This window comes from Pogonomyrmex barbatus, unplaced genomic scaffold (assembly GCF_055798465.1).
Source record: "Pogonomyrmex barbatus isolate J1 unplaced genomic scaffold, ASM5579846v1 scaffold3, whole genome shotgun sequence".
NCBI classification, from domain to species: domain Eukaryota; kingdom Metazoa; phylum Arthropoda; class Insecta; order Hymenoptera; family Formicidae; genus Pogonomyrmex; species Pogonomyrmex barbatus.
In genome coordinates, this window is record NW_028297127.1 from 7,991,410 (window position 1) to 8,019,266 (window position 27,857).

General features: G+C 33.6%; 3 protein-coding genes and 1 long non-coding RNA gene across 12 annotated transcripts in view; 2 read left to right on the forward strand and 2 right to left on the reverse strand.

Annotated features, from left to right (window-relative positions):
- Moe (moesin) overlaps positions 1 to 8,044 on the forward strand; it is a 32,249-nt gene extending 24,205 nt beyond the window's left edge. For all 6 annotated transcript variants that reach the window (XM_089079347.1, XM_089079345.1, XM_011638651.3 and 3 more), the window contains 7 exons: positions 1,840 to 1,962; positions 2,548 to 2,820; positions 3,251 to 3,580; positions 3,936 to 4,178; positions 4,310 to 4,485; positions 4,564 to 4,780; positions 4,977 to 8,044. In XM_089079347.1, coding sequence (XP_088935473.1) covers positions 1,840 to 1,962; positions 2,548 to 2,820; positions 3,251 to 3,580; positions 3,936 to 4,178; positions 4,310 to 4,485; positions 4,564 to 4,780; positions 4,977 to 5,141 — 1,527 coding nt within the window. In that variant the 3' untranslated portion in view covers positions 5,142 to 8,044. The remainder of the gene's footprint in view (positions 1 to 1,839; positions 1,963 to 2,547; positions 2,821 to 3,250; positions 3,581 to 3,935; positions 4,179 to 4,309; positions 4,486 to 4,563; positions 4,781 to 4,976) is intronic.
- LOC148935977 (uncharacterized) lies at positions 6,866 to 10,909 on the reverse strand. The gene is made up of 2 exons (XR_016139809.1): positions 10,382 to 10,909; positions 6,866 to 9,746 (listed from the first exon to the last, which is right to left on the reverse strand). It is a non-coding gene; the product is annotated as an uncharacterized LOC148935977 (long non-coding RNA).
- Mekk1 (mitogen-activated protein kinase kinase kinase 4) lies at positions 10,054 to 24,006 on the forward strand. 4 transcript variants are annotated; one of them, XM_089079343.1, is made up of 19 exons: positions 10,054 to 10,230; positions 12,061 to 12,198; positions 12,604 to 12,883; positions 13,094 to 13,285; positions 13,430 to 13,620; positions 13,728 to 14,126; positions 14,320 to 14,565; positions 14,783 to 15,007; positions 15,276 to 15,692; positions 15,877 to 15,984; positions 16,050 to 16,224; positions 16,295 to 16,745; positions 16,994 to 17,359; positions 17,513 to 17,700; positions 17,789 to 17,957; positions 18,037 to 18,159; positions 18,278 to 18,429; positions 18,674 to 18,872; positions 20,661 to 24,006. In XM_089079343.1, the coding sequence occupies exons 1-18, from the start codon at positions 10,148 to 10,150 to the stop codon at positions 18,854 to 18,856; spliced, it is 4,086 nt and encodes a 1,361-aa protein (XP_088935469.1). In that variant the 5' UTR covers positions 10,054 to 10,147; the 3' UTR covers positions 18,857 to 18,872; positions 20,661 to 24,006. The 4 variants fall into 4 exon arrangements, with proteins under 4 accessions (XP_088935469.1, XP_088935468.1, XP_025074067.2 ...); XM_089079342.1 differs by lacking the exon at positions 20,661 to 24,006 and adding an exon at positions 19,054 to 20,212; XM_025218282.2 differs by lacking the exon at positions 20,661 to 24,006 and having other exon boundaries at positions 18,674 to 20,212.
- The window catches only part of ChAT (Choline acetyltransferase), an 80,222-nt gene continuing 73,081 nt past the window's right edge, over positions 20,717 to 27,857 (reverse strand). The window contains exon 15 of the mRNA XM_089080430.1: positions 20,717 to 27,778. Coding sequence (XP_088936556.1) covers positions 27,572 to 27,778 — 207 coding nt within the window. The 3' untranslated portion in view covers positions 20,717 to 27,571. The remainder of the gene's footprint in view (positions 27,779 to 27,857) is intronic.

Below are 27,857 nucleotides of genomic sequence, written 5' to 3' on the forward strand. Positions count from 1 at the left end.
TAGTGAAATTGCATTTTTTTATCTTGTTTATAAATTTAGGTATATATTTTTATATTTTTCTTTTTTAATCATTGGATATGTTAATTGTCATAAATATTTAAATTATATTATTATAATTATATATTTTATTTTTATAATATATATTATATTATTATAATTATATATTTTATTTTTATCGTATCGATTTTTCAAATTTTTACGCAAGATAAGGCAATAATCTTACATTTTTTGAAACAACATTACTAGTAATGCACAAATTATATTGTTGCTTCTTGAATAAAATAATATGAATCAAAATAAGTTCATCATGCATTTGGCAGTTGCTATAAGGAAAGATGACATAGCAGAATAAGAAATTCCACGTCACCAAATTCTCTCTGCTTAATTCGACTTTTAAAATAGTAACACGTTGCATACATTATATAATTACGCACCGTAATGCTATTTTCGAATATTACGCTTAAGATATCACGGAAAAATGCGTTAATTGTCGTCATGATAACTACCAGGAACGCTGCCGGCTCCTTATCTGCTTCACGCAACATTTTTTTTTACTCCTCGCTAATTCGCAGATAAGTACACGGTAAAATGCGAGAGGTGCAAATGACGAAGACTCGAACGTTGTCGTGACGTAGGTTCTTTCAACGATATATGTGGATAAGATTTCGCGAGAATGGCTAATGAGTGACTAAGGCAAATGCACTCATCGCATACAGAATCGCGGTGCAAGATACTTTCGCACTTGGCACTCTAATAACTTTCGCGATACTTATCATTTTGAGTGCCTCAATAAAACCGATCGCGTGTCATCCGCAAAATTATTGTCCCTGTTCTTAAAAAAACTTTCAATTTTATTTATCGAATATATGAAATATTGAATAATGACAAATTTCAATTTGTCATGAAACTTCACCTCTAAATAGAAATGATTACACAGATATATTTTTATTTCTATCAACATAATGGAATATATCTTTATCTTATCCTTTCTATTTTTATAATAATACGTTATGTAATTATGGTACGTAGCAACATAATTTTTTAAATTGATATATAAATATTGATTTAGAAAAGGAACAGTTTTTGACTTTTTACACAACTGCCAAACACGTATGTTCATCAAGGTACAGAGTAATTCCATTGTAATTACACATTTTCAAGAACGATGACGGACATTTTCCAACTATCTGTATTTAAGAGACGCGACGGCAGATACTCAATTTCGATCATATCTGCAGCGCTGATGTCGCACGCATTATGTAATTACGATGAACTCTTTGATAATAACGTTGACAATATAATATGAATATACGATGTAAGGTACTGTTATTGTAATATTTAACAAGAATTTAGAAAGAACAAAATTTCGCGAGAAAAAAAAATGAAATTTTTAATAGCGGATATTTTGCAGATATTTTAAATATATATACATATATATATATATATATATATATATATATATATATATATTATTTAGTACAAAAATATGCATTAAAATACATTCAAATATCTATTGAAGTATATTATTCGGTATTATGTATATAATATATAATAATAATTTAAGATGTATAGTAGGATTAACATATTTCTATTTTTCAAATGCACATTTCTTTGAGTAAAATTATTTTTCCACTATTTCGTGCAATGATCTCTCATATTTCATATATATTCACCCATAATTCTTTCTATGTCACGAGAATTATTTGTTCACGTGCCAAGTATTGTCTCATAATCCGTAAACACTTTGCACGCTTTTACACATTTGAACGTTAAGCGTGGTATTCACAAAACAAGAGATAGCTTTTTAAGCTAAGTTACTCATTTTTTTTATGTTTGCAGGTGATGAACCAAGAAGTCAAGAAAGAGACACCACTGCAGTTCAAATTCCGTGCAAAATTCTATCCCGAAGACGTCGCCGAGGAACTGATACAAGACATTACGCTGCGACTTTTTTATCTCCAGGTAGAATATTATTATTCATCTTTTTTTTTTTTTTCATTTATTATTCGCGACTTTACGTAATCATTTTTAATGTGCTGCTTTGATTCTCTGAAAATAATTCCGAGACTTGTGATTGATTTGCAGAACAAGTTGGTCTAACGTAAAAACAATGCATCTTATTTATTCGTCAGTCGGATTAAGCCACGTCATCAGACTTATCGTTTATCTGATTCGCTTCTTCTCGTCGCTCATCGTCTCTTCCGCGGCGGATACGCGAATACAAGGAATGCGCTTTAATTTTTTTCAATTGAACCAGGCAAATACATCAGTGTTTAAGAATAAAATTGTTTCGCAAAATTGGAAAATGGAGAATAATATTTATCCCAAATATAAAATAGAATATCTGAATGCTTTTTTTTTTTATTCATAAATCTTTTATTAATTGTTTACAATAAACAGTCTTATAAGTGATTTTTTAAATAAATGTTTTATATAAATGTTTTTATATTTAAATTATGTTAATCAACAATGTTAATCGACATTGCTTCGTAAATTAATTATATACTTAAGCTTAAGTAATGATATTAACGTCTTAATTGATTGCAGGTGAAAAATGCTATCCTTACGGACGAAATATACTGCCCACCGGAAACATCGGTTCTGTTGGCTTCGTATGCCGTTCAAGCGAGACATGGAGACTATCAGAAAGGCAATCATCCCGCTGGCTTCTTGGCAAACGATCGGCTGTTACCACAGCGTGTTGTGGACCAACATAAAATGAGCAAGGAGGAATGGGACAGCTCGATTACAAATTGGTGGCAAGAACATCGTGGTATGCTGCGAGAAGACGCCATGATGGAGTATCTGAAAATTGCTCAGGTATCTGTTAGCAAATAGCGCGTACAATATAAATCCGAAGTGTACAGCGTAGACTTCAGAAGGGAATGGATATTCTGATGTATCGATATTTGATCGTAAAATTATTTTATTTTCGCATGTCAGGTAAGCTATGTTAAAAAAAATCTGTATTTGTCTTTAGATATTTTATTCGTGTAAAATTTCCCTGGTTAATCTGTGCGATTCGTTCCTGGAGATCTGCGTATTTGTGCAGTGATATGATGTATCTTAATTATACTTTTTCATTATTCGATTTATCTTGACTCTGAATTCTAACTCGATGTTTTTTTTTACGAGTTTAATATTTTTTAATCAGTTTTTTTAAGAACAATACATAGACTTCGTTTCTCCACTTGAAAACTTGTTGCTGCTGTTGTTTTAATATTTTTCTTTATTTTTTTGCTTTCCGTAGGACTTAGAGATGTATGGTGTGAATTACTTTGAAATTCGCAACAAGAAGGGCACAGACCTTTGGTTGGGTGTGGATGCTTTAGGTTTGAACATCTATGAGAAGGACGATAAGCTCACGCCGAAAATCGGTTTCCCCTGGTCCGAGATACGGAATATCTCGTTCAACGATAAGAAATTCATAATCAAACCAATCGACAAGAAGGCACCGGACTTTGTATTTTTCGCCAACAGAGTCAAGATTAACAAGAGAATTCTTGCGCTATGCATGGGCAATCACGAGCTCTACATGCGCAGACGTAAGCCAGACACAATCGACGTGCAGCAGATGAAGGTACGAATATTTGTACATTATATTAAATCACAAAATTAATAAAACATATTTATGTACATAATTATCTTAAATAATTATCTCTAATTAATACATTGTATATAATTATCTCTAATTAAGCTGATTATATAAGCTGATTATCGTTAAGCGATACATATGTGACATCACTTTACGTAATCATTATAACATATTGGATTTATTTAAGAGCTAATATAATTTAATATATATAATTTAATGGTACAACTAAAGGATATCGCAAACATATAATTGATATGAATTATTTTAATTAATTATAACATATGTGTAATAAAACATTTTATTTTTGAAACTGTAATAAGATTTTGACAAAATTTTTTAGGCTCAAGCCAGAGACGAGAAAATTGCGAAACAGCAACAGAGAGAAAAATTGCAACTGGAGATAGCTGCACGAGAACGTGCAGAGAAAAAACAGCAGGAATACGAAGAGAGGTTAAGAAATATGGCAGAAGAAATGGATAGGCGGCAAGCTGAGTTGAACGAAGCTCAGGAAATGATTCGACGATTGGAAGAACAATTGAAGCAGTTGCAGGCCGCGAAAGAAGAGCTAGAGAATCGTCAGAAGGTGAGCAAGTCTTCTTAACTATAGTTCAGAATTAATAATTAAACTCGTTTTTATTTTCACCTTTGTAATTTACATAATATGTATGTCCATACACGCGATTTTTCTGCAATTTACGTTTTTACGTGACACAGGAATTGACGGCAATGATGGAAAAATTGGAACTCTCGCATGAGATGGAAGCTGCGGAGCGCGCTAAACTTGAACAGGAGATAAGAGCCAAGCAAGAGGAAGTGCAACGCATACAATCCGAGGTGGAGGCTAAAGACGCAGAAGCTAGGAGATTACAAGCAGAATTTGAAGCTGCCAAGTATGAACAATTTTTTTTCTCATTCTTTATTTTTTAAATAACTAGAGGTAATTACATATTTATTACTTATTGTGCAAGATTAAGACAAGAAGAAGCTGACCGGCAGTATCAGGCTAATCAGACTCCGCATCATCATCACGTTGAGGAAAACGAAGAGGGCGAAGAAGAGGGTGAAGATGAGATTCCTCAAGGAGATGTCACTAAGGATCTCGCGACTGACGAGTCAATAATCGATCCTGTCGAGGAACGGCGCACTTTAGCGGAGAGAAACGAACGTCTTCACGATCAATTGAAGGTACGTTGATATTCAATGTCAATATATCTTCAGCTTTTGACTTCTTTTACTATATATTTTATTTATTGTAAATAATTTTATATTTAATTAAAATTTATGTAAACGGTTAGTTCCTAAAATCGATATATATTCTTGGAAGTTAGTATTTTTTCTTAAAAAATTCTATGTACACTACAGTGAAATGTTTTTATTGAAGGCGTTGAAGCAAGATCTCGCCCAGTCGCGTGACGAATCCAAGGAGACGGTGATGGATAAGATCCACAGGGAAAACGTGCGCCAGGGCCGCGACAAATACAAGACACTTCGCGAAATTCGCAAGGGCAACACCAAACGTCGCGTTGATCAGTTCGAGAATATGTAAATTAATGTGCGTGCATCTAATCACTTTACTTTATTCACGTCCTTTCCTACTTTCAATTTCTCACTTGACTTTGCGAAAGCGGGGAACGCAGTAAAATGATAATGGGATAATGATAGCAAGAATAAGAGAGAGAAAGAGAGAGGAGAGAAAGCGATTAATAGGAGATAAGACAGGGAGAGAAATACAGAGAGGTATAGATTCTACAATCGATGTATAAATAGAATAATATGATTAATAGCAGATATAATTTCCATTCAATCAGACTTTCAACCTTCCTCAAAATTTGAGCGAATGATATCGTGATTATCGCATCGAGAATTGCGAACATGTTGATTCGATGATGATTCTATACCTTCATGCAAATCGATAATCAAAGTTTTCACCTTTTTGGCGAGGAACGCGACGAGAGCGAGCGACTCGCGCCGTCTTCCATATATATTTCCATGTTAACGCTGCATGATTGGCTCTATCGCGGAATCATCACTTGCCTCAGAAGCGCGAATAAATTTTCTTGCTACTTCGCGCAAAAGTGCCTTGCTTGTGAAACTAGTAGTTCTCCTTACTTTAACTATCTTTTAGTAGCGAGAATAATTGTGTGCATACTGTTATTATCCTAATATAATAATTTACTATACAGTATTAGCATTCCTGTTTCTGACAGGACAAAGGCACTTCATGTGGCAGGAAGTGGCAGGGAAATTTCTGATATTGTATCAGTCCGTTATCGTTACTTAAACCTTTATCTGTGGATCAACGGATACAACACCTCGATCACCGAGGTGACGGTATAGTCGCCTCACAATAAGTATTACTGCCGGTCATTTATTCGCGTTGCGAGACATCGATCCTTAACCGCTGGTTATCTATCGGTGTCCTGCCTGTCGCGGTCCTTATCGCGCCGTCGCGTATCGTCCGTCCTCGATAATAAGGATTCGCTTTCAAGAAACTATCAACACTATTACCATCACACGCGCACCTCGACCGATGCGTCGCGACGACAATCGCGGTCGTTACCCGTTTACGGACGGTTTTCCTCTATTTGTACGCTTACTTCGGGCCATATTCGTAGACAGGGGAGATACACGTTCAGGGAAGCTGCTCGACATCCACAATTAATCGCAATTTGTAATCCGCTACACCAGCCATAGAGGAATCGAGTTACAGCACGTGGCTTATACTGTAGCGAGTTAGATAGAAATTTAGGCGTAACTTCCAACTTGTGAAGTTCGTATTGGGCAGCGACCGTTTTGAGCAAGGGAACATATCACGACATCCGATATTCTATTCGTTTTTTAATTTACTACTCACTGATCTTTTTGAACAATATTATATATTGGATCAGTAGTTATCTCACACATACATATTTGGAAAACGTATATTTAAAGAAAATCTTGATAATCGTATATATTCATATGAATATACGAATATTTCCAATTTATTTTTTCGAAATTTTTCAATAACTTTTTTTTTCTTTTTTAAAATAAACTTATTTGCGCGTCGCGTTTGTAAAGAAATCGTATATATCGTGGTTGTATCCTTGTACATACACAAATTATTGCGGCGCAATCCGTCATCCCGGATTAATAAATGTAAATGATTTAACGATGGCATGGCCTATTTACCACCGGTAAAATCGTACCGAATTTTCGTACGAATATTTCGAGCGAGTTTTGATAACACTTTAGCGATTTTATATTAAACACACTCGTGGCCTTTACTTGATATACATATAAATATATATATATATATATATATATCGAAGTACTATAGATAGTACTAATATAACGACTATAGGTAGTACTAATATAAAGCCGAGAGAAAGAAAAGGATATCGCGCCAGAGAGAATTTGTCCTGCATACTTTCTATGCAAGGTTAAATTGCGCGATACTTGCCGAATGGCTTTAGCTACCAAGATTTCCGAAAGAATGAGGGAACGAGTGCGAGAGTGAGAGAATGTGATAGAGGAGATAATTAATAACGTGTGAAAGGGGCCGAATGATAGGGAAAACACATTGTGGCAGTTTGGGTATATGCCATTGTAATTTAAAAAAATTTTTTTGTCCTCTTAAAGAGAATGTTCTATACGCAACGGGATTAAAACTGACGAAAACTCGAACCTCGAGACGCTGCCAATTTTTCATACAATGGAATGTAAAACGAAGAGTGAACGATAGCGGTATGATACGGATGAGATGTGTGCGAGCTTCACACAGGAGAACAGATCGCGAAGTAATGTAAACGATCGCGCCGTATCATGGACGAGTTTGTATTTTGCTACATTATTATCATTACCGCGCGTTACAAATAATATGCGAGGTAGAAAGAAGGAAAAAGTACTAAGAAGTAATAACGCGATAGATATTTTTTGATTATATTTAATATTAAAAATTTACAAATTAGTAGTGTTATATTATTAATATTAATGTTTACAATTTAGTAGCGTTATTATTATTATTTTATTATTATTATACAGATAATATTGAACGAGAACTAAAAAAGAAAGCATTTTATAGTCGTCAATTTAGATTCTTAAGATAATCTAACATGCAGATTTGGTCGTAATTTAATTAAAGAAAACATAAATATTGGAAAAATTATCCGATCTTTTTATTCAAGTTATGCCTACTTTATTCGAATTTTTATATCCACTTGAATTTTTTCTAAGCGATTACTTGTATTTGGGAATAACGATTTTTTTTTTTAAGAATTTATTTCCAATTTTTTTTCAAGCTTTCCATCCACGAATGTAGATTTGCGACCAAATGTACATGTGGACAAGATGTGAAAAAAATCTACTAATTAAAATGATCGCACGATAACATTCTGATAGTTGATAAAGTGAGCGAGAACAAACTTGAAAGTTCATCTCGATATTCTTTGGCGATTAAACGCTTTGGCGAAACCGATGAATTTTTATTGAGACATTCCAGAAGAAGAACTTCCCATAAAATGCTTTTATCCTTGATTTTATTTTGGATTTCTTCGAAAATATATATTCGATTGTCGATCTAGAAATCGCGCTTTGACTTTTTTCTCTTGCAAAATTTCGTATTTTTATTTGTTCCTTGAAGCGTGCTTAACTCTAGGATACGTCGTGTACAATTTCTCATTTACGAATAACACATGATTAAACTTGAATAGAGAAATGAATATCTTTATTTAGTTCGTAACTTGAACTGTGTTCTAAATAAATTAGAATGCATATTGAAAAAAATTGGATTTGTCTAATCAGCATGAGATGATATCCAATTGCAATCTTTTACAAAAGTGGGTGGAAAAAATCTCGAAAAATACAAAAGTAAAATTTCTATGAGAATATCATATATTGTTGGAACCACTTTAATCTTTTGAAATGCATCCTAGAGTTTACTAATATGTTATCTGTTCTTTCGTACTCTGCTGCAGACACGAATTTAAATCTTAATCCTTAATCGGGCGCGCCTCCCGGCCGAACGTTAATGGGTACGCGTGGCACTGAGTGCCGCATCACAAATTTATCATTAATAATTGAATAATCGTCATAAAAAACAAGTAAAATATATTTATAATAAAATATAGTATTAAAATTTAACTATAATATTAAAATTTTGCATCTACTTATAAAAAAAGACCTGCATTATCAATGATTTTTCAAAAAAATGAATTTTGCGGCACTCAGTGCCACGGCGCGCCCGGTTAAGGGTTAAAATAGCGGTAAAATAGCAAAATACGCATGTTTCTCATGAAAATACTATATATACCTGGTGCAGCATTTTTCCTTTCTAGAACATTGAAATGTGTGCATCTGGTGCACTTACATTTTTTGTCTTCCTCCTTATTGAGTTGAAATGAAAAGTTCGATCTTATATTGATAGAATTTAAACGCGCGTCTTTTTCTTATTTTTTGCACTTGTAAAAGAATCCTCGTAACGGTATTATTGAATTGTTGAAACAAACCGGCGAATATACATACACGATGTAGAGACGCGTAGACATTTGTATCTTAACGAAAACAATATTTGTTGGTGCGAGGATATAATAAAAACTACTTGTACTACTTGTACTTCCCCGAGGAAGCTGGAGGTTGTTTAAATAAAAAAAGTTCATACTAAATCCGTCGAGAAAAAAAATTATCGATCCTATCAGTCCGTCAAGTGATTCATCAATCATTCTACGCTCTGAAGAATTCAAACGTAAACAATTTATTCGAAATTAAATTTCTTTCAATTTTAGTAGAGAATAGAAAATCTAATTGTTAATCTCAATATAGTTTATTAATATAAAAAAAAATTCATTTTAGATCAAATGTATTCTACAAAAAGAGTTATCTCATTAAATTAAATCTTCGGATTATTGAACGGAATCTTATAATTAATAATAATTTTTGTAAATTTAATACATTCCGCTTATATCCTTTCGAATCATTTAGATGATTTTGTAGTCTGTTTCATCTTAAGCAGTTTTATACGGAAGCATTTCATTTTCCTACATCCCAATTTAAAATATATCGGCCGATATTTAAGAATTTTCAGTGGGCCATCTATTAGGTCCTAATATTTCATTGACAACATGGACAATCTGATGCTATCAATTTTATATCAAAGTTAAAAGCCGTATCGTTGAATCTAAAAAATGAAAAAGGACATGTATTAAATTGATAATCAGATGCTAACAAGCACTTGTAAACAGGATTATTTTTTGCGTTTAAAAAGTATAAAGTTATGTCTATGTATTTAAGAAATTTATTGCGAAAAATCTATTTAGAGATCAGATTTAAATTTTCTATCGATCTCAAAAACGCTTTTATTCGAAGAATCTTTTTCAAGGTGAGATCTCCGTTCGCCTTGTTTGAAGATCGCCTCCTTGATACGATTATCGATATCCTACATACATCGATTCTATCGCGCGAACGACGCACTGCGCATGCGCCGCGTACGCCGCGTAACGGGCCGCAGAACGACGGACAGCGACGAGTGGCGACGACGACGAGGACGTCGTGCGCGTTTCTCGCGGTGAGGTAGTGACGATGTTCCGTCGCCTCAAGTCAAGCCGTGTGACGCGAATTCCCGGCTGCGAGTCCACCGACGACGAGGACGTCGATCACGCCAGGTGGGTGTCCGCGTCGCGACACGTGGCCTTACGAGACTCGCGCGAAAACCATCGGCGATCGGAGGGGCCACTGATCGACGGAACGACCAACCGGCTCAGTCACCGCATTACTCCGTCGTTATCGGCGGTGATCAACTCTTTGTTTACATACCGCGCGATGGCCAGCCGAAGCTGAATCCTGGCCGCAAGCCGCACTGCGCGTGACGATGCGCCTTTGAACGTGTTATTCACGCGTTATTCACATTGCTCGCCATCGTCACCGGCTTCGCGTTGCGGCGTATTCCGTGTCGACGACAATGAAACGGACTCCTAATCGCGAATTCCCAGTGATATTGTCGCGCACAGAATGTGTCGCGCTCGTTCTCGCACACGTTTTAGCGCACGGACCTGCAACTTCTTATTTCACTTGGTCTCGTGGAAATTCTCAAGAGAAGATCTAAAAGAAGTCTATCTTTTCCATGTCTTTTATCTTTTTTCCTCGTGTAATATTTCGGAAAGGAATTAAAATTTTCCTATTCTTAATAAACTTTTGAAAAAATCTTAATTGATTTTTTTTAATCTGCTAAATGCTAACTATTACAATAGTTTTTACTACTTGGCAATTGCATTTTTGTAATGATATTTTTAATTTTTTAATTTCTATTAAAATCAATTTACTATTATTTTCTGTAACTTTTACATTTCAAATAATTAAAAACAGATTTTGCAAATTTTGTCATAAGATTTCAGCAGATATTTAACAGAACCTGCCGACAAAATCATAATGACAGAAAGTGAAAAACAGAATTCATTTTGTAATTATTAAGACGAATATTCAAATGATATATTCCATCTAAATTTTAGTTACGAAATGACAGATTTTGTCTGTCTTAATATCTGCCTCTGATCAGTTATCAAGTTAAGTGGGTAAACTTTGTTGACACTTAATACAGACACAGTTGATGTCAGTCTGATGCAACATTCTTTTAGAAGCTTGCATTGCTAATATATTGTTAACATTTTGCTTACTGACATAAATATTTGTATAAATAATCAAATCTGTCGAAAACATTTTTGCAAAGTGTTTATTATAAGTTTTGTTAGCAGAGTCAGCAAAAATATATCAGAGTCTCACATAATTGTGATCACAGATTTGTTGGAAAAAATTGAGCAGAATCTACCATGTCGTAATTGTTCACATGGTCATACTTTCAATTTATAGATACTTTCAATTTCTATTGACAATCAGCTCTCAAATTATATTGACTGTTTTGTGCTAGTAAATATGGGTTTAATGTAAATACAATGTTCTTTATAATTGAACTAGTATATGATTACATAATTTATTGACACATTGAAGAAGACTCAAATTTAAAATCTATCGAAACATTTGCGTATATTTTATGTATATTTTTATATCATGTAATTTATATTTATATTTTTTTATACATTTTAATAACTACGTTGGCTCTTATTAGTTATCCTTTTTTTTATTAGTTTTATTATCAGAACTTAAATATTAAATTTTATTTGCGATTGTCAAGACTATCCTGTCCATTTTATTTTATTTTATTCCATTTTGTTTTGCTGAAATCAGCTGACAAACTGCTGGCACACCGTCAACGTTTTTGGTTTACTGAAGTGGATACAGTTTATTCATACATTTAGTTTTTTTTTTCTCGAGAGAATCGCCCACGCGTAACTCCAAATGCGTGGGAATTTGCAATAAACATAGCTTTCGCGATAACATTTTTATTTCTAAACGTCCCGTCTCGGCAAATTTCCCCCGACGATAATCGGTGATAAATCTTCCGGCGGAAACGTACATTCGATTAAATATCTTGTTTGCAGTAAGAATGATTCAATCAGTCCGCCGAACGAGTTCGAAGAGTCGCTACATGAGATGTCTGATATTTACGGACAAACGCCACCCAGGACCCGTCACAGTCGCAAGAAAAGGCACATGAAGCAGAAACTTTTATCAGGCAGGTGCGTACAACAAAGTTGCGAATTAAATTGCTGAAAATACGTAGTTATTACATGCAGGTACATTTCACTCGGCCCAATATTTACGATACTATTTCCTGATTGTACACGATCAAGTTTAGCGAGTCATCAATAATCAATTTATTGCTTTATTTAAAAATAATAATGAAGAATAAAATAATTTAACGTTTCATACGTATTCTTTATATGTGATTTTTAAGATTTAAGATATGATTTTGAAAATTCAAGAAATAATAAACATATATGTGTTCAATAAGCGGAGAGCGCTTTTGTTTCCGCTTCGCGGAAAGTAGTTTTCGCGATATGAATCGAACTCGGTCGCTAATTTGATTGTCGCTCGTGTGACTATCAAGTGTGTGAACTATCTTTAGCCTTTGTCATTTCTAGCGATCTTAAGTCAATAGAGAAAGAAGCTAGGCCAAGGACAGTTATCCGCAGACGCAACACCCTGGACACTATCATTTTCAACGAAATGTGCGACAAAGCGGACAAAGACTGCGAGGACGAAACGAAGGAGGACGTGAAGGAAGGCAGCAGAAAGTGCAAGAGAAGTTTGAAACTGCTACGTGGTAATGAGAGGGATCTGAAGCTCGATGTGGAGGCTGCCTATAACTATGCAGAGAAGCACGCTGGTGACATGGCGGTGTCGACACCGAATCAAATTAAGGTTTGAGAGAACAAAGAAGAAATTTTGTACTTTTGAGTATCGCGTATGAAAATCTATGCCTTAATGAACAGTTCTGAATCAGTCGATCGAATTTGTTTGATTTAAAGAAGGAACAATTCGATTTATCAAACATTTTGTGCTTTTCAAACGCAGTCGCTCTCACGCTTTTCGCGTATTTGACACGTAGTCAAACGATAAACTTCTTCACAGGTCGAGACTAGAAATAGATTTCGTTGCCTACGATCCAAACCCGTTGACATCGAGGAGAAGAAGGTGGAGCGTGATGTCAGTGAGCAGAGCGTGGTGATAAGTGAAGAAAGTCTACGCGCGCAATCGCCAAGAACGCAAACTTTGAAGGAGAGAGAAATTTTTCACGATACATTCTCTTTTTTAATTAGATTGGTAAATATCTTAAAAAATGATTTATTATTGTGAAAATATTAAATCTTGAAAACATTAAATTAAATGTGCTTATATCTATTTCTAGAATATATATTTTTTATTTATTTTATCGTTCAAATTATCTGGGTTTCTTTTGTTGCTTAGGGAAGCACTGAACGAAATTGTCGCCGTCAGATGAGTCATGAGGAAACTAGATGGCAGAACGAATTAAAGGATTTGATATGGCTAGAATTGCAAGCGCATCATGCGGATCGTAGTGCGATGGCGCAAGATGAATATTTATGCCGTCAACGAGAAGCAGTGGAGGGTTTACTTACAGAAATAATGGAATACAGGTGAGTGCAGAAATTTAATGTGCGATATATAATATTTTTAATTTACGCATAAAGTGATTGAATATACACTTACACAACGATGATGCTAAAAATGCAACTTACATTAGATACGATCCTATCGCGGACGTGCAAGAGGGAAATTCAAATTCTATCAGCCCTGGTGACATTACAAGCGATCGGTCTACAAATATTGAACTGAGTGTATGCCCGGGTTGCCTTTCCATGTACTGTCGCGCGTGCGCCCGAGCACAGGGAGAAGCATTGCAGCAAGTGGAAGGTCTGCTGGCTCGTTTGGAAGCCGCGGAAGCACTGTATCCATCATCTCAGGCATTCGCTGTTAATTATCCGTTGTACAAAAGCTCGGAATTCACCGACAGGGTGAAAGCCATGTGTCTATGGTACAACATGACGAAACACCATCGATTCAAATTACAGATATTGGGCAGATTACTCATGATGCTACACAGCAAGAAGAAACAGGATGAATTCAATGACTCCGGCATCAGGTACGTTGACGTGAATCACGTTATTTTTGTTACTTTTCTTTGGAATCGTGCTACTTACATATACTTGCTACTTACATTTGAATTTCATTCCATTTACAATATACGTGTATATGAAAAAAAAAAGTGAAATTATTATTTCTCTTGATGTATGTATAGAACTTTTTTTTAGATAATCGATTATTCCTATCTTTAGTTCGCGATCTTCAGATACCATCGATTCTGCAGAGCGACAATCTATGGTGCGATTTGAACTACCTCAACAGGACGAAACTTCCAGCCCTTCCGATAGCAATAATAGTAATAATTCTTCAATCGGAGGTTTATCGTTTATATCACAATCACTGCCACCTACTCCGGAAACTTCGTTTTCGTATATGGAAGACGAAAGAGTGGACCGACTCGATTTCTATTTGGTGGAATTTGATCGACATGCTTACAGGTGCATTTTGATAAATATATATCAGGCTTTTGATATAAATCTATTTTTAATTTATCTCTTTATAAAATTTTTCTATAAAATTTATTTATTTATTTATTATTATTTTATTTCAAAAAGTTTTATAGTAAAATTTTTATTTTAAATAAAAAAATGTTCACACAACTTTGATTATACAATATAAGTATATATTGTGTAATGATAATTTTTATTTATTCAGAAAGTATATTGAAGATGTATTAAAAACGAGAGGTCTTAGAAAAAGTTTGAATTTCTTGGATCGATTGCATACATCTATATTGAGAAAAGCAAGATTAACTTTGGAAAAAAATGACTGCGAAGGATGCGATAGTAATACGAGTGAAGAATACGAAGGTGACAGAGAATTACGACGATACGGTATATGGAGTTCTGAAGCAAAAGAATTAAATCTACCATCGTATAGGTAAAATTCCCAACCATTACGAAAAGAATTCTTGAGCTTTGCATTTTTAATTTAAATTTTGAGAAATAATCTATTTTATTCCCAAATTCTGATTTTTTTTTTCAAAAAATTAAATCTAATATTTTTATTAAATTAAAATTGTATCAAAAAGAAAAATGAAATAAATCTCTACATTTCAATGTTATCCACTTTGGAAGAAAAAATAGAATTGAGCTATATATTACATGTTATCTGTTAAAATAAGCCATTTGCATATTTCTTTTCTTAGGGCAGCTTTCGTGTTTCTTTCACGTGTGCCCTTAGACGTGGTTCACGAATTTCTAAGGATGAGACTGGAACAGAAACCGGATCAGCCGAGTTCTTTGTCAGTTCGACAGCTCATGCGGGAGCTTCGCGAGGGTCTCAGGATCGCTTGCATCCATCGCGACCGATTCGCCGCGCACTCTCGTGCTGCCGTCGCTAGCGACGAAACTGGCTGTGAGTGTCTGTTCGAAGAGGATGTCAAGTCCTTCGACGAGAGTCTGGGAGCCGTGTTTGAGCTATATCTGGATTATCTTCAGCAGTGGATAGATATGGTGCAGCATGACAGTTTCCATAAGAATTTAATTATGGATGAATGGATATTCGTCAAGTCAATCGCTGGGAATATAAACGATGGATATAAGATTGCTGGCGTAAAATTCTAGTGAGTGAAGTATTGGAATAAGATTTTAAAGATTAGAGAAAATAATAGTAATCGAATTTGATAAAAATATAAAATTATAATTTATAATTTATAATATTATAATTTAAAATATTATTAGTATATTAAAACTTGTATTTATATATTTGATATTTGAGATATTACACGAAAAATGTTTCTCTTGTAGTAAGATTGCGTATACAATGATTAAACAAGTAAATGAATTTCTCGTCGAACGAACTCGCGAGATTCGAGAAATCGCAGAAGAGAAGGAGGACGATGAGTTGCCATGCAAGTAAGAGAAAATTTTATATATTTTTTGTCTGTGCTTTGACATTTTTATAAACTTCTTTTCTGTAGTGAAACAATGCTTAGATTCCATCTGATGTGTATCGGTCGCGAGTGGCAGGGAATGTTCGTAGAAGCCCGGGAAAAAATCGTGAAGAGTATCAATCTCGCCAAATGTTTGAAACGCGACATTGAGAAGTGGCCTGTCTCCAATCAGGAATTGGAAGAATCATTAAAACTGTTGAAAGTAAGAAATATTAAATAAAAAATTATTCACATTATTGAAGAACTAAATTTTTTTTTTTATATTTATATAGGATATAATTCTGGATTTGAGGCATCGCATAACGATAGTAGTCGAGGATTTCCAAAGCGACGCTAATGAAGTGGAACAATCGAATACAGAAAACGATCAAGCGCCCTTACGATCGAGAATCCGTGAGATTCTTCATCAAGCTTATAAGATGGGCTTTGATTTTCATAAAGAGATGTGCAAATTATTTTCGCTGGAAGAAAAAGCCATTTTGGCACGGGGTCTAGTATCGTTTGCACTACTGTGGATGGAGTTTGTAAGAACGCGATGCGAGCGTGGTCGTGGCTTGAGGCCCAGATGGGCAAATCAAGGTCTGGAGTTTTTAATAACGGTATGCGAGCCGCAAAATACAAAACATCTCACCGACCAGGAATTCGAGGAGTTAAAAATGTGCATGGATCGTTGCATATCTCATGTAGTGGGAACCGTATCAGGATCAACGCCAGAAACAGAAAGTAATTTATGATTTTCTTGTCGAAAATTCTAATTTTGCACAATCAATTTCTAAATACCATTTGTTTCTATGACTACAAGTTTCATTTATAGATCTCTTAGTTTTCTCAATTTCTTTGTAAATCTTTATCTTGTAAATATTTGTCTTATTATCTAAATTAATAAGATTTTTGAAACTTTCTAAATAAAGAATTTGATTTTAAAAATAATTAAATGAACAAATTTTACAATTAGCAACGTATGTTTCCAGACCTAAGAAGATTGTCGCGATCAAGAGCTTCATCGCCGTGTCATGGTCGTACTAGAACTGCGAGCATTAGCCTCCCTCAGCAGAAACCACGAGACGTTTTGAAATCGCCTGAGTTATCGGTTAATGCAAAGAAAAGCAATTCACCGGGCACGGTTGACGGAAATCTCTCGGTGATAATAAACACATCCGAGCGAGGCACGCAGAGACATGAAAGAGTTATACGTGCTCTCAGGAAAGTAGAGAATGAGCTTGATGAAAGATTGCGAAGTCGAGAACTCATCGGACAAGTCATTGATAGGAAAGCGGACAGAGTTCATATTAAGGCGAGACGAGTTACGTTTACATGGCAGCGAGGTATTAAAATAGGTACGTTTGAAAATATGTATATTTATTTATGGAATATACATAAGAATGTATTTTATCTATTATACATATATAGATCAATAGATATGATTAATTGTAACAATTATAATTTATATTTATATCTTATTGTTTTAATAAATGAATTTTATAACATAGGTCAGGGACGATTTGGCAAAGTATATACAGTAGTGAACAATCAAACTGGTGAATTATTAGCTATGAAAGAGGTACAGTTGCAACCTGGTGATTGCAGAGCAATCAGACGCGTTGCTGAAGAATTACAAATATTTGAGGGAATTCAACATCAGCATTTAGTGCGATATTATGGATTAGAAATTCATCGTGTATGTAAACAAATATAACATAATTGTCGTTACATAATATCTCAACTTGTAACAGATTTTATTATGTTTTATTATGATAAATTTTCAGGAGGAGATGCTGATTTTTATGGAATTTTGTGCGGAAGGAACTCTTGAGAGTTTAGTAGCGGGTAGTGGTAATGGATTGCCGGAATCTTTAGTCAGAAAATACACGCATCAACTCCTTTCGGCTGTGGCAGCATTACACTTCCACGGAATAGTTCATCGAGATATCAAAAGTAATTATTTAAATTAAATAATCTTACGTAAAAAATTTATTATTTTGACAATTCACTTAACGTTTTTTTTTGTTTGCAGCCGCAAATATTTTTTTAACAGACGAAGGCAATTGTTTGAAACTCGGCGATTTTGGTAGCGCGGTACAAATTAAAGCACATACAACTATGCCTGGAGAACTTCAGGGCTTTGTTGGAACTCAAGGTTAGTATTTCAATTATTGTAAAACATTTTATACATTTATCATAGCAGATTATTGTTAAAAATTAAATAAACTGCTTAAGAAATGTGACTAATTTTTAATTATTATTATTTCTTAAAGCTTATATGGCACCAGAAGTATTCATGAAATCTGAAAGTAGTGGACATGGTAGAGCCGCTGATATCTGGTCTGTGGGTTGCTGCATTATTGAGATGGCGAGTGGACGACGACCTTGGTCGGATTATGATTCAAATTATCAAATTATGTTTAAGGTAGAAACTGCAAATAAATATGTTATCATAAAGCAAGAAAGTGATTTAAAAAAGATTAAATTTTTAGGGATAAAAATTTAAAATTAAATATTTTTTATAAGTTTTTTTTAATTGAATTTAAAAATTAAGTATTTTTTATAAGTTTTTTTTAAAATTGAATTTTAAATATTATTTTTTAAATTATGTTAATATATTGGAATATTATACATTAATCTAACTTGAAATCTTTGGCTTTTTTTACAAGGTTGGAATGGGAGACACACCAGCACTTCCGAAGAATCTTTCTGCGGAAGGTATAGATTTCGTGAAGAAATGTCTTCAACACGATCCGAAGAGAAGATTGACCGCGAATAATTTACTTGCACACTCTTTTATACGAGGAGAATATGAGGATGTAAATGCTGATTTAACAATGCCGCGATACTAAGAATTATAAGGAAAATGTAAGTACCATTCGTAAATTAATCTCTTATCGATCTTGAAGCAAACATATAAGAAAAATCAAAGAACGAGAAATTTAAATGTTTATGATATCTTCTGTTATATAAAATTATAAAAAAATGTTTAGATGAAATTTATATGATGCTTAATCTTTGTTAAAATTATATTTGTATTTTTTTGCAGTGCGTATGGTTTCTATTTAAAATGCAAAACTGATATTTCACATTTAATCAGTAGAACTGTTCCACTCGTTTATTGTTTGATAATGTTAATATATTGTTTAAATGTTTTCGATTTTTTGAACAATTCAACTACCAATTCAATATGTTTTTATACAGTTTCAATGACACTGTGTTTGTTTCTTTTTATGTTAAATTTAATAATCTATAACATTTGCAGTAGGCTGCGAAAAATAGCAGTCTAAAAATATTTTATTCATTGACAAAATAATATATGCCTGTAATATACGAATGTACAAGTCCTTGTGATCATGTTACTTAAATATAATTATACAATACATTCCAAAATACACTTTCTTTTAACTACTTTTAATTACTAAATTATGAGATTGACTATTACTGAATAGTTTTTAGCACTGAGAATTGTAAATTAGATTTATATGCAATATATTAGATATGCAAAATGTAAATAATAAAACTTAGTTTATTAATTAATTTCAAAATAATTTTGCAAAATGACTAATAGAGTTTTCATAGATTAATAATAAAGATATTTAAATTAGAAATGTTAAAAATTAGAAGTATTATTAATAGTGACATCGATTTAATGTTTGTGAGGAATAAATCCAAGAGATTGTAGATTCATATCAAGATTGTCTCTGTGATTGGAAAGAAAGTGCAGTCTTTGGAATATTCTTTATGTCTATTCTATGTGATTTAAGAAAGCTATGCTAGAATAAGTTCAATAATTCAAGCTGAAAGAATAAACTACGAGAATGTTTTAATGAAATGTAATTAATTCGATTATCGTAGATGATCGTGTGTATAATTTTTCACTCAATTGAATAATACCATATATTTATAAGGAATGTATGGTGTTTAAGGGTTTAAGGTTTTACAAGAATACGATGAGAAATGTATATTTCTCCTCATTTTTATCGAAATCACAAATGTATCCAGACATATGAACAAATATAATTTTATAATATTTGCATTTATTATTTATATATATAAGCTTTAGCGTAATATGTACTATGTATAATATATTCCTTGTAAATATATGATGTCTGGGACGAATAGACGCAAGATAATTTACATTCCGTGGATCATATATATGTACACACCATACGATTAGTATTAAATGCAATTGATCGACGCTCATATCACATCGAACTTTGTATTTTCATCTTGGCTGTTTAGGAGCTCGTGTTTAGTGCTAATCGCAATTTAAAAAGAAGTGTGATCAATTGTAAGTGTGTTGCTCTAAAGCATCTTTTAAAATACAATAATGGCAGCTTCGAGCATGCATATATCTCTAACAGTACATGTAGATTCTAAGAATCTATTTGAAGGATATTACAGAAGTAAATTCTCTTTATATTCATATTGAATATAATCATGTTCTTTAGACAAAAATACTTGAATGTGCGAACATTTTTTCAGTCAATTTTTATATATATCATAATATCTCAGATATGTAAGAAATATGTGGAATTTTTATGTGATTTTTATAATATTCTCTAAATATTCTCAAAATTTACATGTGCTACTAGAGTTAACCTTATGTTATATAATCGTTTCATAGAAATGAATGACTTGTTATTATTATAGAATAGAAATTTTATTTTGAATAAAATGACAAAGAGTAAAAGAAAACCAACAAACAATTTGGTATTCCGATGGAGTTTATTTCTGCACGAGGAAACGTACACATGTGATACAACATACTTTGACATAAGTCAATTACTTAACGGAGGTATGCTGTGTATGCTTTCCGCGCGAACGGTAAGCCGAGTGTATTTATTCGTTTATCTATCGAACGTTTTACGCATGAAGGTATACATAACTTATACCACGATTTTTAATTCTTATTCGAACAATTTTTTTTCTTTAGAAAAATTAAATTTTTGAGCATTTGTTTAACAATTCTTTAATATATTTCAAATGCTTGGAAAGATAAAAAATTTAAATAAAAAGAGTTAATAATTTTCTATTTGTAAAAAAATTAAAATATTCTCTTAAATTAATTGGAAAATTAAATTGTTCGCATAAGGATTAAAATCAATCATACATGACCCAAGAATAAATTTTGTGCAAATCGTGAAGAAATTGTTTTAGATATTAAGTTTTAAATTATATTAGAGTTTTATATTATAGTTTTGAACATATGCATCAGTTTTGGTTGTATAATTACATTGGGTTATGTATGAATTATTTAATACGTGGCATTAGAAAATTAATTAAAAATTACAGTTTGTCTTAATTTTCCAGTTTATGGTCTATCGGATCTTATTCTTCTATGTATATATATATATATATATATATATATATATATATATATATATTTATTTATTATTCTTATTATTATCATTATTATTATCTATTCATTTTTATGACGAAAATTTCATTTTTTTTACTAAATTTTCACTAATATGAAAGTGATTGAAAGTAAAAGGGAATATAAATTATGTCATGTATAAATAAAATTGAATAGGAATGGAAGAGTTAACAATCATCTTGATACATTGTGCAGACAGCTGAAAGTGAGAGGAACAGTAAACTTGTTATATGAAGAGCCGGAAATATAGGAGGTTTAATTTATTACGTGAAGAACTGAAGGAAAGAATGATATAATAAAATCAATCTTCAAAAACCGGATGATCGTAGACGTCAACTAGTCAGACACTAAAGTATATGACGTTATCATTCTTGTATGTGCCCTGATAATTCTTGTTTCAAGTAGCATCTATACTTCGCATCTATGCTAGGCTTGCAAGATTCAAGCGCTAACCGAAGAACCAAAAACTTAGCAATATACAATATATATTTATATATATATATTTACGAAGTTTCCAATAAACATTTAAACAACGATGAAAGCCACCTTCGCCTATAACGATTACGAGTTCATACGCGTGAATCGTGACTCTTTAAAACAGGAAAGAATAAAAAATTGTTTCTATTAACACTTAGGATTTCGCTATTGGATTTATTTTGTTTAATCCTCATAGTTCCGAGATGAGAGTCCTACAATCTATCGATATTACGACACTACTTTCACACAAATATGCTAATTATATATTCATTTTTTCATTCTTATCATGCTTTTTAATCACTCTGCGACGCTAACATTAACAGTCTTAAGGTATAGTTTAAAATGTCTATAACTAATAACCAACACGTTTTCATGGAAATAATATTCCCTCACAAACTAGACACCGATTGCTTACAGTTTTTTTTGGAGCTATGAGAATTAATCTTTTATATCAATTCATTTTATATTAATTATCGCTAATCTAAATGCAGCTTCAAGCGCGTGCTATTTTCCATTCATTACATATTTTTATTGCTTTGGTCATTTGCTTATTCTAGAAATATTCTCTTTATACCTGCATGATTATGTATTTAACATTAAATCCATAATTTTCATATTTAACACACATTTAAATAAATTTGTTACAAATCGACATTGCCCTTGTATTTCCTCAAGGGAATCGATATATATGGTAATTTATATGGTAATTCTTTGGTGTTTTAATTAGTAATTACTAACTATAACTAAACGAACGTGGTGTCATTGTTTAAAAAAAAAAAGATCACCGCTCAGAATTATTTAGTCGCGATTCACGCGATATGAAACGCTCCGGAAACAACGAATAATTTAACGCGCCGTTATATTTCTACCTACTACTTAGAACTCTCGAGTTCTATCGTAATTACATTGTAAGTGCTCCTAACGATTTATCGGGATATTTCCCAATACAATATCGTCGCTACATTGGCTTTCGCCTGATATGCGTATGATATTCTTGGCCGCAAAAGTGCGATCACAATTGGCTTCGCGATATGTATAAGTAAAGTATATCTCTAGTCGTATTTCCTGGCTTTTAAAACTATAGTAGTAATAATAGCGGTATTTGTGTGCTTCATTCTTAGAATATAATATAGAACACCTGGCACACGCGTGTCGTACACGTATACAGGGTGCAATTGAAGAGGATGAGAATGAGTCACCGGGCGCGAGTCGCGTGATGAAACAATGAGTTCTGCAATTAATAAATCCAACTTTCCTTTTCATGCGATTCCGAAAGAACGTTTGTAAACGTTTTGACTATACCCTGCATACGCATGAAGACACGTATGTATATCTTCGCACTCGGTAGCGGAAGACAAAGCGCTTTTTCTCCTCTCGACGATGCTCCTGTGTTGTAGAAATGCCCGTCGTGAAACGACGTTTCGCATTTTTACAACAATTCGAAATTCGTCGAGAAAAACGCCTTGGTGCTTCCTACCATCGAGTATCTTCTCCGAATGCACGCCAATTATGTCAATATACACGTATATCTTCCTCTTCATTTCTTTCTCTAACAATAACGAAGAGGCATCGTGCTCTCTCTCATACTTTTTGCCGGACGATCAAGATTAACCCCTGTAAAATTTCCCAATTAACTTCCATAACATTCAAACGTGCAATTCGTTTCCGTGCGACGTAACAACCGAACCAACTCGATAACGATAACGTAGATAAATTTCGAAGAAACAGAACGAAGCTTCAACAAGGAAGAACTAGAAATGACGCCGAATTTGTTTAAAAGCAGAATTTGATTCTCGATTCTATAATTTTGAAGTTAATAAAATTAATAGAGCAATGCTAAAACGTATATTACTTCATAAAACAGAAATATTATTTCATAAAACAGAAATAACAACATGAATAAATCGTTATATTAATATTAATAATATTTTTGTTAGGAACAAGAGATAAAAGTATTGTAGAAAAGATGAGAAAAATTCGACATGTCGCAGTAAGATAGTTTTTCTTATTATTAACTGTGTAAGAAATAAATTGTAATGACAAACAATAGATATGATGATAGATTGAAAAGATTTTAAACTTATATATGTTAATAATTCTTTCTTTTATGCAAAGCTGATAATAAAAAAACCTTGTCTAGAATCTTTTCCACGAGTATCCATTTTTCTCATCTCTAGCAAAACTTAACTAGATCTTAATATCTTAATATAACATCTTAATATAACTATGGGAACAATTGAGAAGCTAGTAAAATCGTTGACATCTAAGAAATTTATCTCATAGCCGCGACGAGAGACGATTCCTCTCGCTCAATCGTCTTACGATCATAAGCACACGATGCTGTCAATAATAATGGCAAACCACACCTCAAAAGGATAAGAGACATTAAGGCGATAGGTCACCTAAATTGTCTAAATCGCAAACATCGAAGAAATGTGGATTTGCCTCTGTTTCAACGTTTTAAGTAATATTCTTGATAAAGAAAATGGGATTATCGTGGGAAAATCGGTGCGAGAAAACGTTATGTTATGTATATACCTGATATCTGATATGTATCTGATATGCAGAGTTGAAAAAATTACTTTTGAAAAGTAATTCGTTATTTGTTATTCATTGAAAAATGCAACTCGTTGGCATTGTTATTTAAAAGTAGTATTGAGCTATAAGTTTTCTTTACTTCAAATTTTAGATGGAAATTTTAGATTTCCTTCTTTAGGAAATGTACTTGTGTCTATTCCATATGTATATATATATATATATATATATATATATATATATATATATATATGGAATGTGTAACAATTGCAAAGTAACGATAAAATTTACCATTATTTAAAAAACATATAATCGTCATTAATAAAGGAATATAAAATTATTACAAATTCGTTATTGAAAAAAGTAATTATAACAAGTTACAAGTATTATGTTACTTTCCAACTCTTTTGATACGTGTAGATAAATACGCGATGGATTGCAGAGGCATTATCTCTGGGAAGAAATGAGGATGTCTCGTTTCTACCGTATTATTTCTTTTTATGCAAATTTTCCAAGCGATTTAAGATTTTAATTTCTTTAGCGGAAATATTTTATTACTTTATCGCAATCTGTAAAGTTTTAGCATAAATTATCTTGATTATGTCTCAACTTAAAGACTTTTTAAAATAAAGTTCATTTAAAATTGGCTAATAATTTTTCTTCTCTAAAACTTTGCCGAAAGCATCTTTTATCTTTTTAATTACCGATCATTCTACATAATTTAATGTAGAAAAGTTTATTTTAAACGAGCTAATAATTTCGACATTAATGCGGTAGAAAATAGAGGAATGAGACATCTCATATTCTTAAGGTACAATATTTTCATTCGGCTCTCTGTGCCACGTTCCCATTTTAAAAATTAAATAATAATACAACACGAACACGGCCTAGCATGAGCATAACAATGCGTAAGAATCGCGTCGAGCGATAAATTTATCTAAATCATGTAGAATTAGAAAAATTTGTCTCCCCTATTCGTAAGATCAGTGCGTACCAAGATTTGGGACCGATATCATTTCGATGAGATCACTTTCACATTGGGACATTGAAATCTGATCTCAGCAGAATTATATGTAAAGCACGCAACTATCATTACCTTAATTATATACAGATTATCGCAAAATTACTGCACTGTCTTTCTTTCGAATCTCCAGCCGAATCGATTTTTTTCTCTAACTGAAAAGTCATGTCAAGAGTATTGTCATGTTTTTATATTTCTTGATCGAAGATTAATCCTTATTCCTTAGCCAAGCTAAACTGCTAAGGAAACAGATAACAAATTTGTATTAATTTTTAAAATAATATTTGATAAAGTTAATTAAACTTGAGCTATAAATTTTTACATCTCAGATTTATAATATCAATTCTTGGAAAAGTGCGAGGCAATTTTCTTCAACATTTCCGTTGAAAAATTGTTTTCTGGATCGATTGCGAGAGGATTGCGATCGAAAGAACATTCAGCGATTCCTCGAGAGAAACTGCATAAATCTTCAGTTACATATCAATTACACACATATAGTTATGATTACATTAATTACACGTGCAACTGCGTCGACTCGATCGTATGTATAGTTATAGCTTCATCGGTCGCAAACCCTGGCACGATACGGGATGGTCAGCTACGGTAGATCGTAGGGAGTAGAAGAATAGCGCGAAGAATAGACAGATAAAGCTATACCGTCGACGATCGATCGGCTCTTGACTAGAGTCGAGCGATGCGATCCGCCGACTTACCTAAGAATTGGACAAGAGTTTACTGTGCGGGCGCCAACATACGTACGATTTGGCCACATTTGGAATGTTCCTGCGGTGGAGTCCCCGTGCGCTGGAAAACTGGCAACAACAACAACGACACCGAATAACGATCATCCGCGAAAAGCTGAAATTGGACCCCCCCCCCCCCCCCCGCCGAGAAGAAGAGCGGGACTCGATAGTTTTTTACGAGAAAGCGAGCGATGATCAACGGGAAAAGAACGCGAACGAACAAACGATGAGGAAGATTAGCTCTCTCTTCTGATATCTCTTCTTGTAGGAAATTCGAGACGCAAGACACAGACAGAATTTCTCGCGCTTGATTGTGTCGCGAGGAGAAGAATTCTTGCTCTTTTAAGTTTTTTTTTTAAACGCAAGTCGAGTTTTTATCATTTCAGCAATTTCAGCGATTTCAGCGATCTTTCCAGCGCCCGGGCGTAACGCTCGAAGAAACCTTATTCTTCCCTCTTCTGGAGCGGACTGGAGTTTTAATACGACCGATCGATCTATAACATACGACGCCTACTATACGATGGCTAGCGCTTAAAAGGATTTTTAAATCGCTACCGCTGCGAGCGAGATTATGTAGTAAACGCGCATTTTGTACGTACTCTTCTAGAAAACAGACAACGAGAAATACGCTTCTAATAGCCCGTACGACGAAGGACATTTTAAGAATTACACGACACCTTCCGATATGCTCGCGTGCTTCAACGATGCTTTTCTTCCCCTAACTTTCCCCTCTTTCTCCCATAGAAATGATATCAAACCAGCGATATATCCAAATTGTGCGGGAGCAAGTTAATTTTATATATATATATATATAAAATGATAATTATTATAAATAATTATATATAATATTAATTATATATATATATATATATATAATTAATTATAATATTAATATTAATTATATATATATATATTATATATATATATATATATATATATATATATAATGTCTTGCGCTACGTCTACGCTTCCTTAAAATCTATACGACAGATCATACTTTCTTCGTGCAAGGGTATTTTGAAAATCATGCTTTCCGCCTTGCTCGAACAGGATAAGTCAATTGATTCGCGCCGGAAAAGAAATCAAATAACTAACGCGATGCGATGATACACACAGAGAACAAAGAATGTTGGCTCCGATACAAGGACGCTTCGTTTATGAACTTTTCGATGAATTACGTCGAGAGACAACGAGAACGGAGGGAAGCAGTTTCGATGTTCATTCGATCGTACATCTTGCGGGTGCGATCTGCGTTTCGAGCCGTCATCCGTACGATGCACGGCGACTTTTCTCTTCTCACCTTTATACGTCTCCGCCTTAGATCAGCGGGAAGCTGCGTTGCGTTTTTTTTTTTTTTTTTTTTTTTGAGGCTCTACGTTACGAAGCTACGCGAAGCCGCGCCTGTTTATCACTTCTTCGAATTCTTTATCATCGCCGCCATGTCCCGCAGACTCTGCTCCAGCGTTTGCGCGAATTGCATCGCGCTGGTCCTACCGTCGCTGTGGAAGGCCGAGACCGAGAAGATGAAGCCGTTCTTCCTCACGTTGTAGGCGCATCCGTAGCCGTCCGGCACCACCGGCCCGTATCCGGCAATCACGTCGTTCTTCGTCGTCACCTGCGGGAAAATTCTTACCTTCATTTCAAATGCCGCAGCACGAAAAATGCGCCCTTAGCCTTTTTTTTAACGACGGCTC

Bases quoted from the DNA above. Each gene is read 5' to 3' on its own strand.
- Mekk1 (XM_089079343.1), top strand. From the start codon at position 10,148: ATGTTCCGTCGCCTCAAGTCAAGCCGTGTGACGCGAATTCCCGGCTGC. The intron at 10,231-12,060 runs GTGGGTGTCCGC...TCTTGTTTGCAG, and splicing joins GAGGACGTCGATCACGCCAG to TAAGAATGATTCAATCAGTC. The intron at 16,225-16,294 runs GTAAGAAATATT...ATATTTATATAG, and splicing joins AATCATTAAAACTGTTGAAA to GATATAATTCTGGATTTGAG.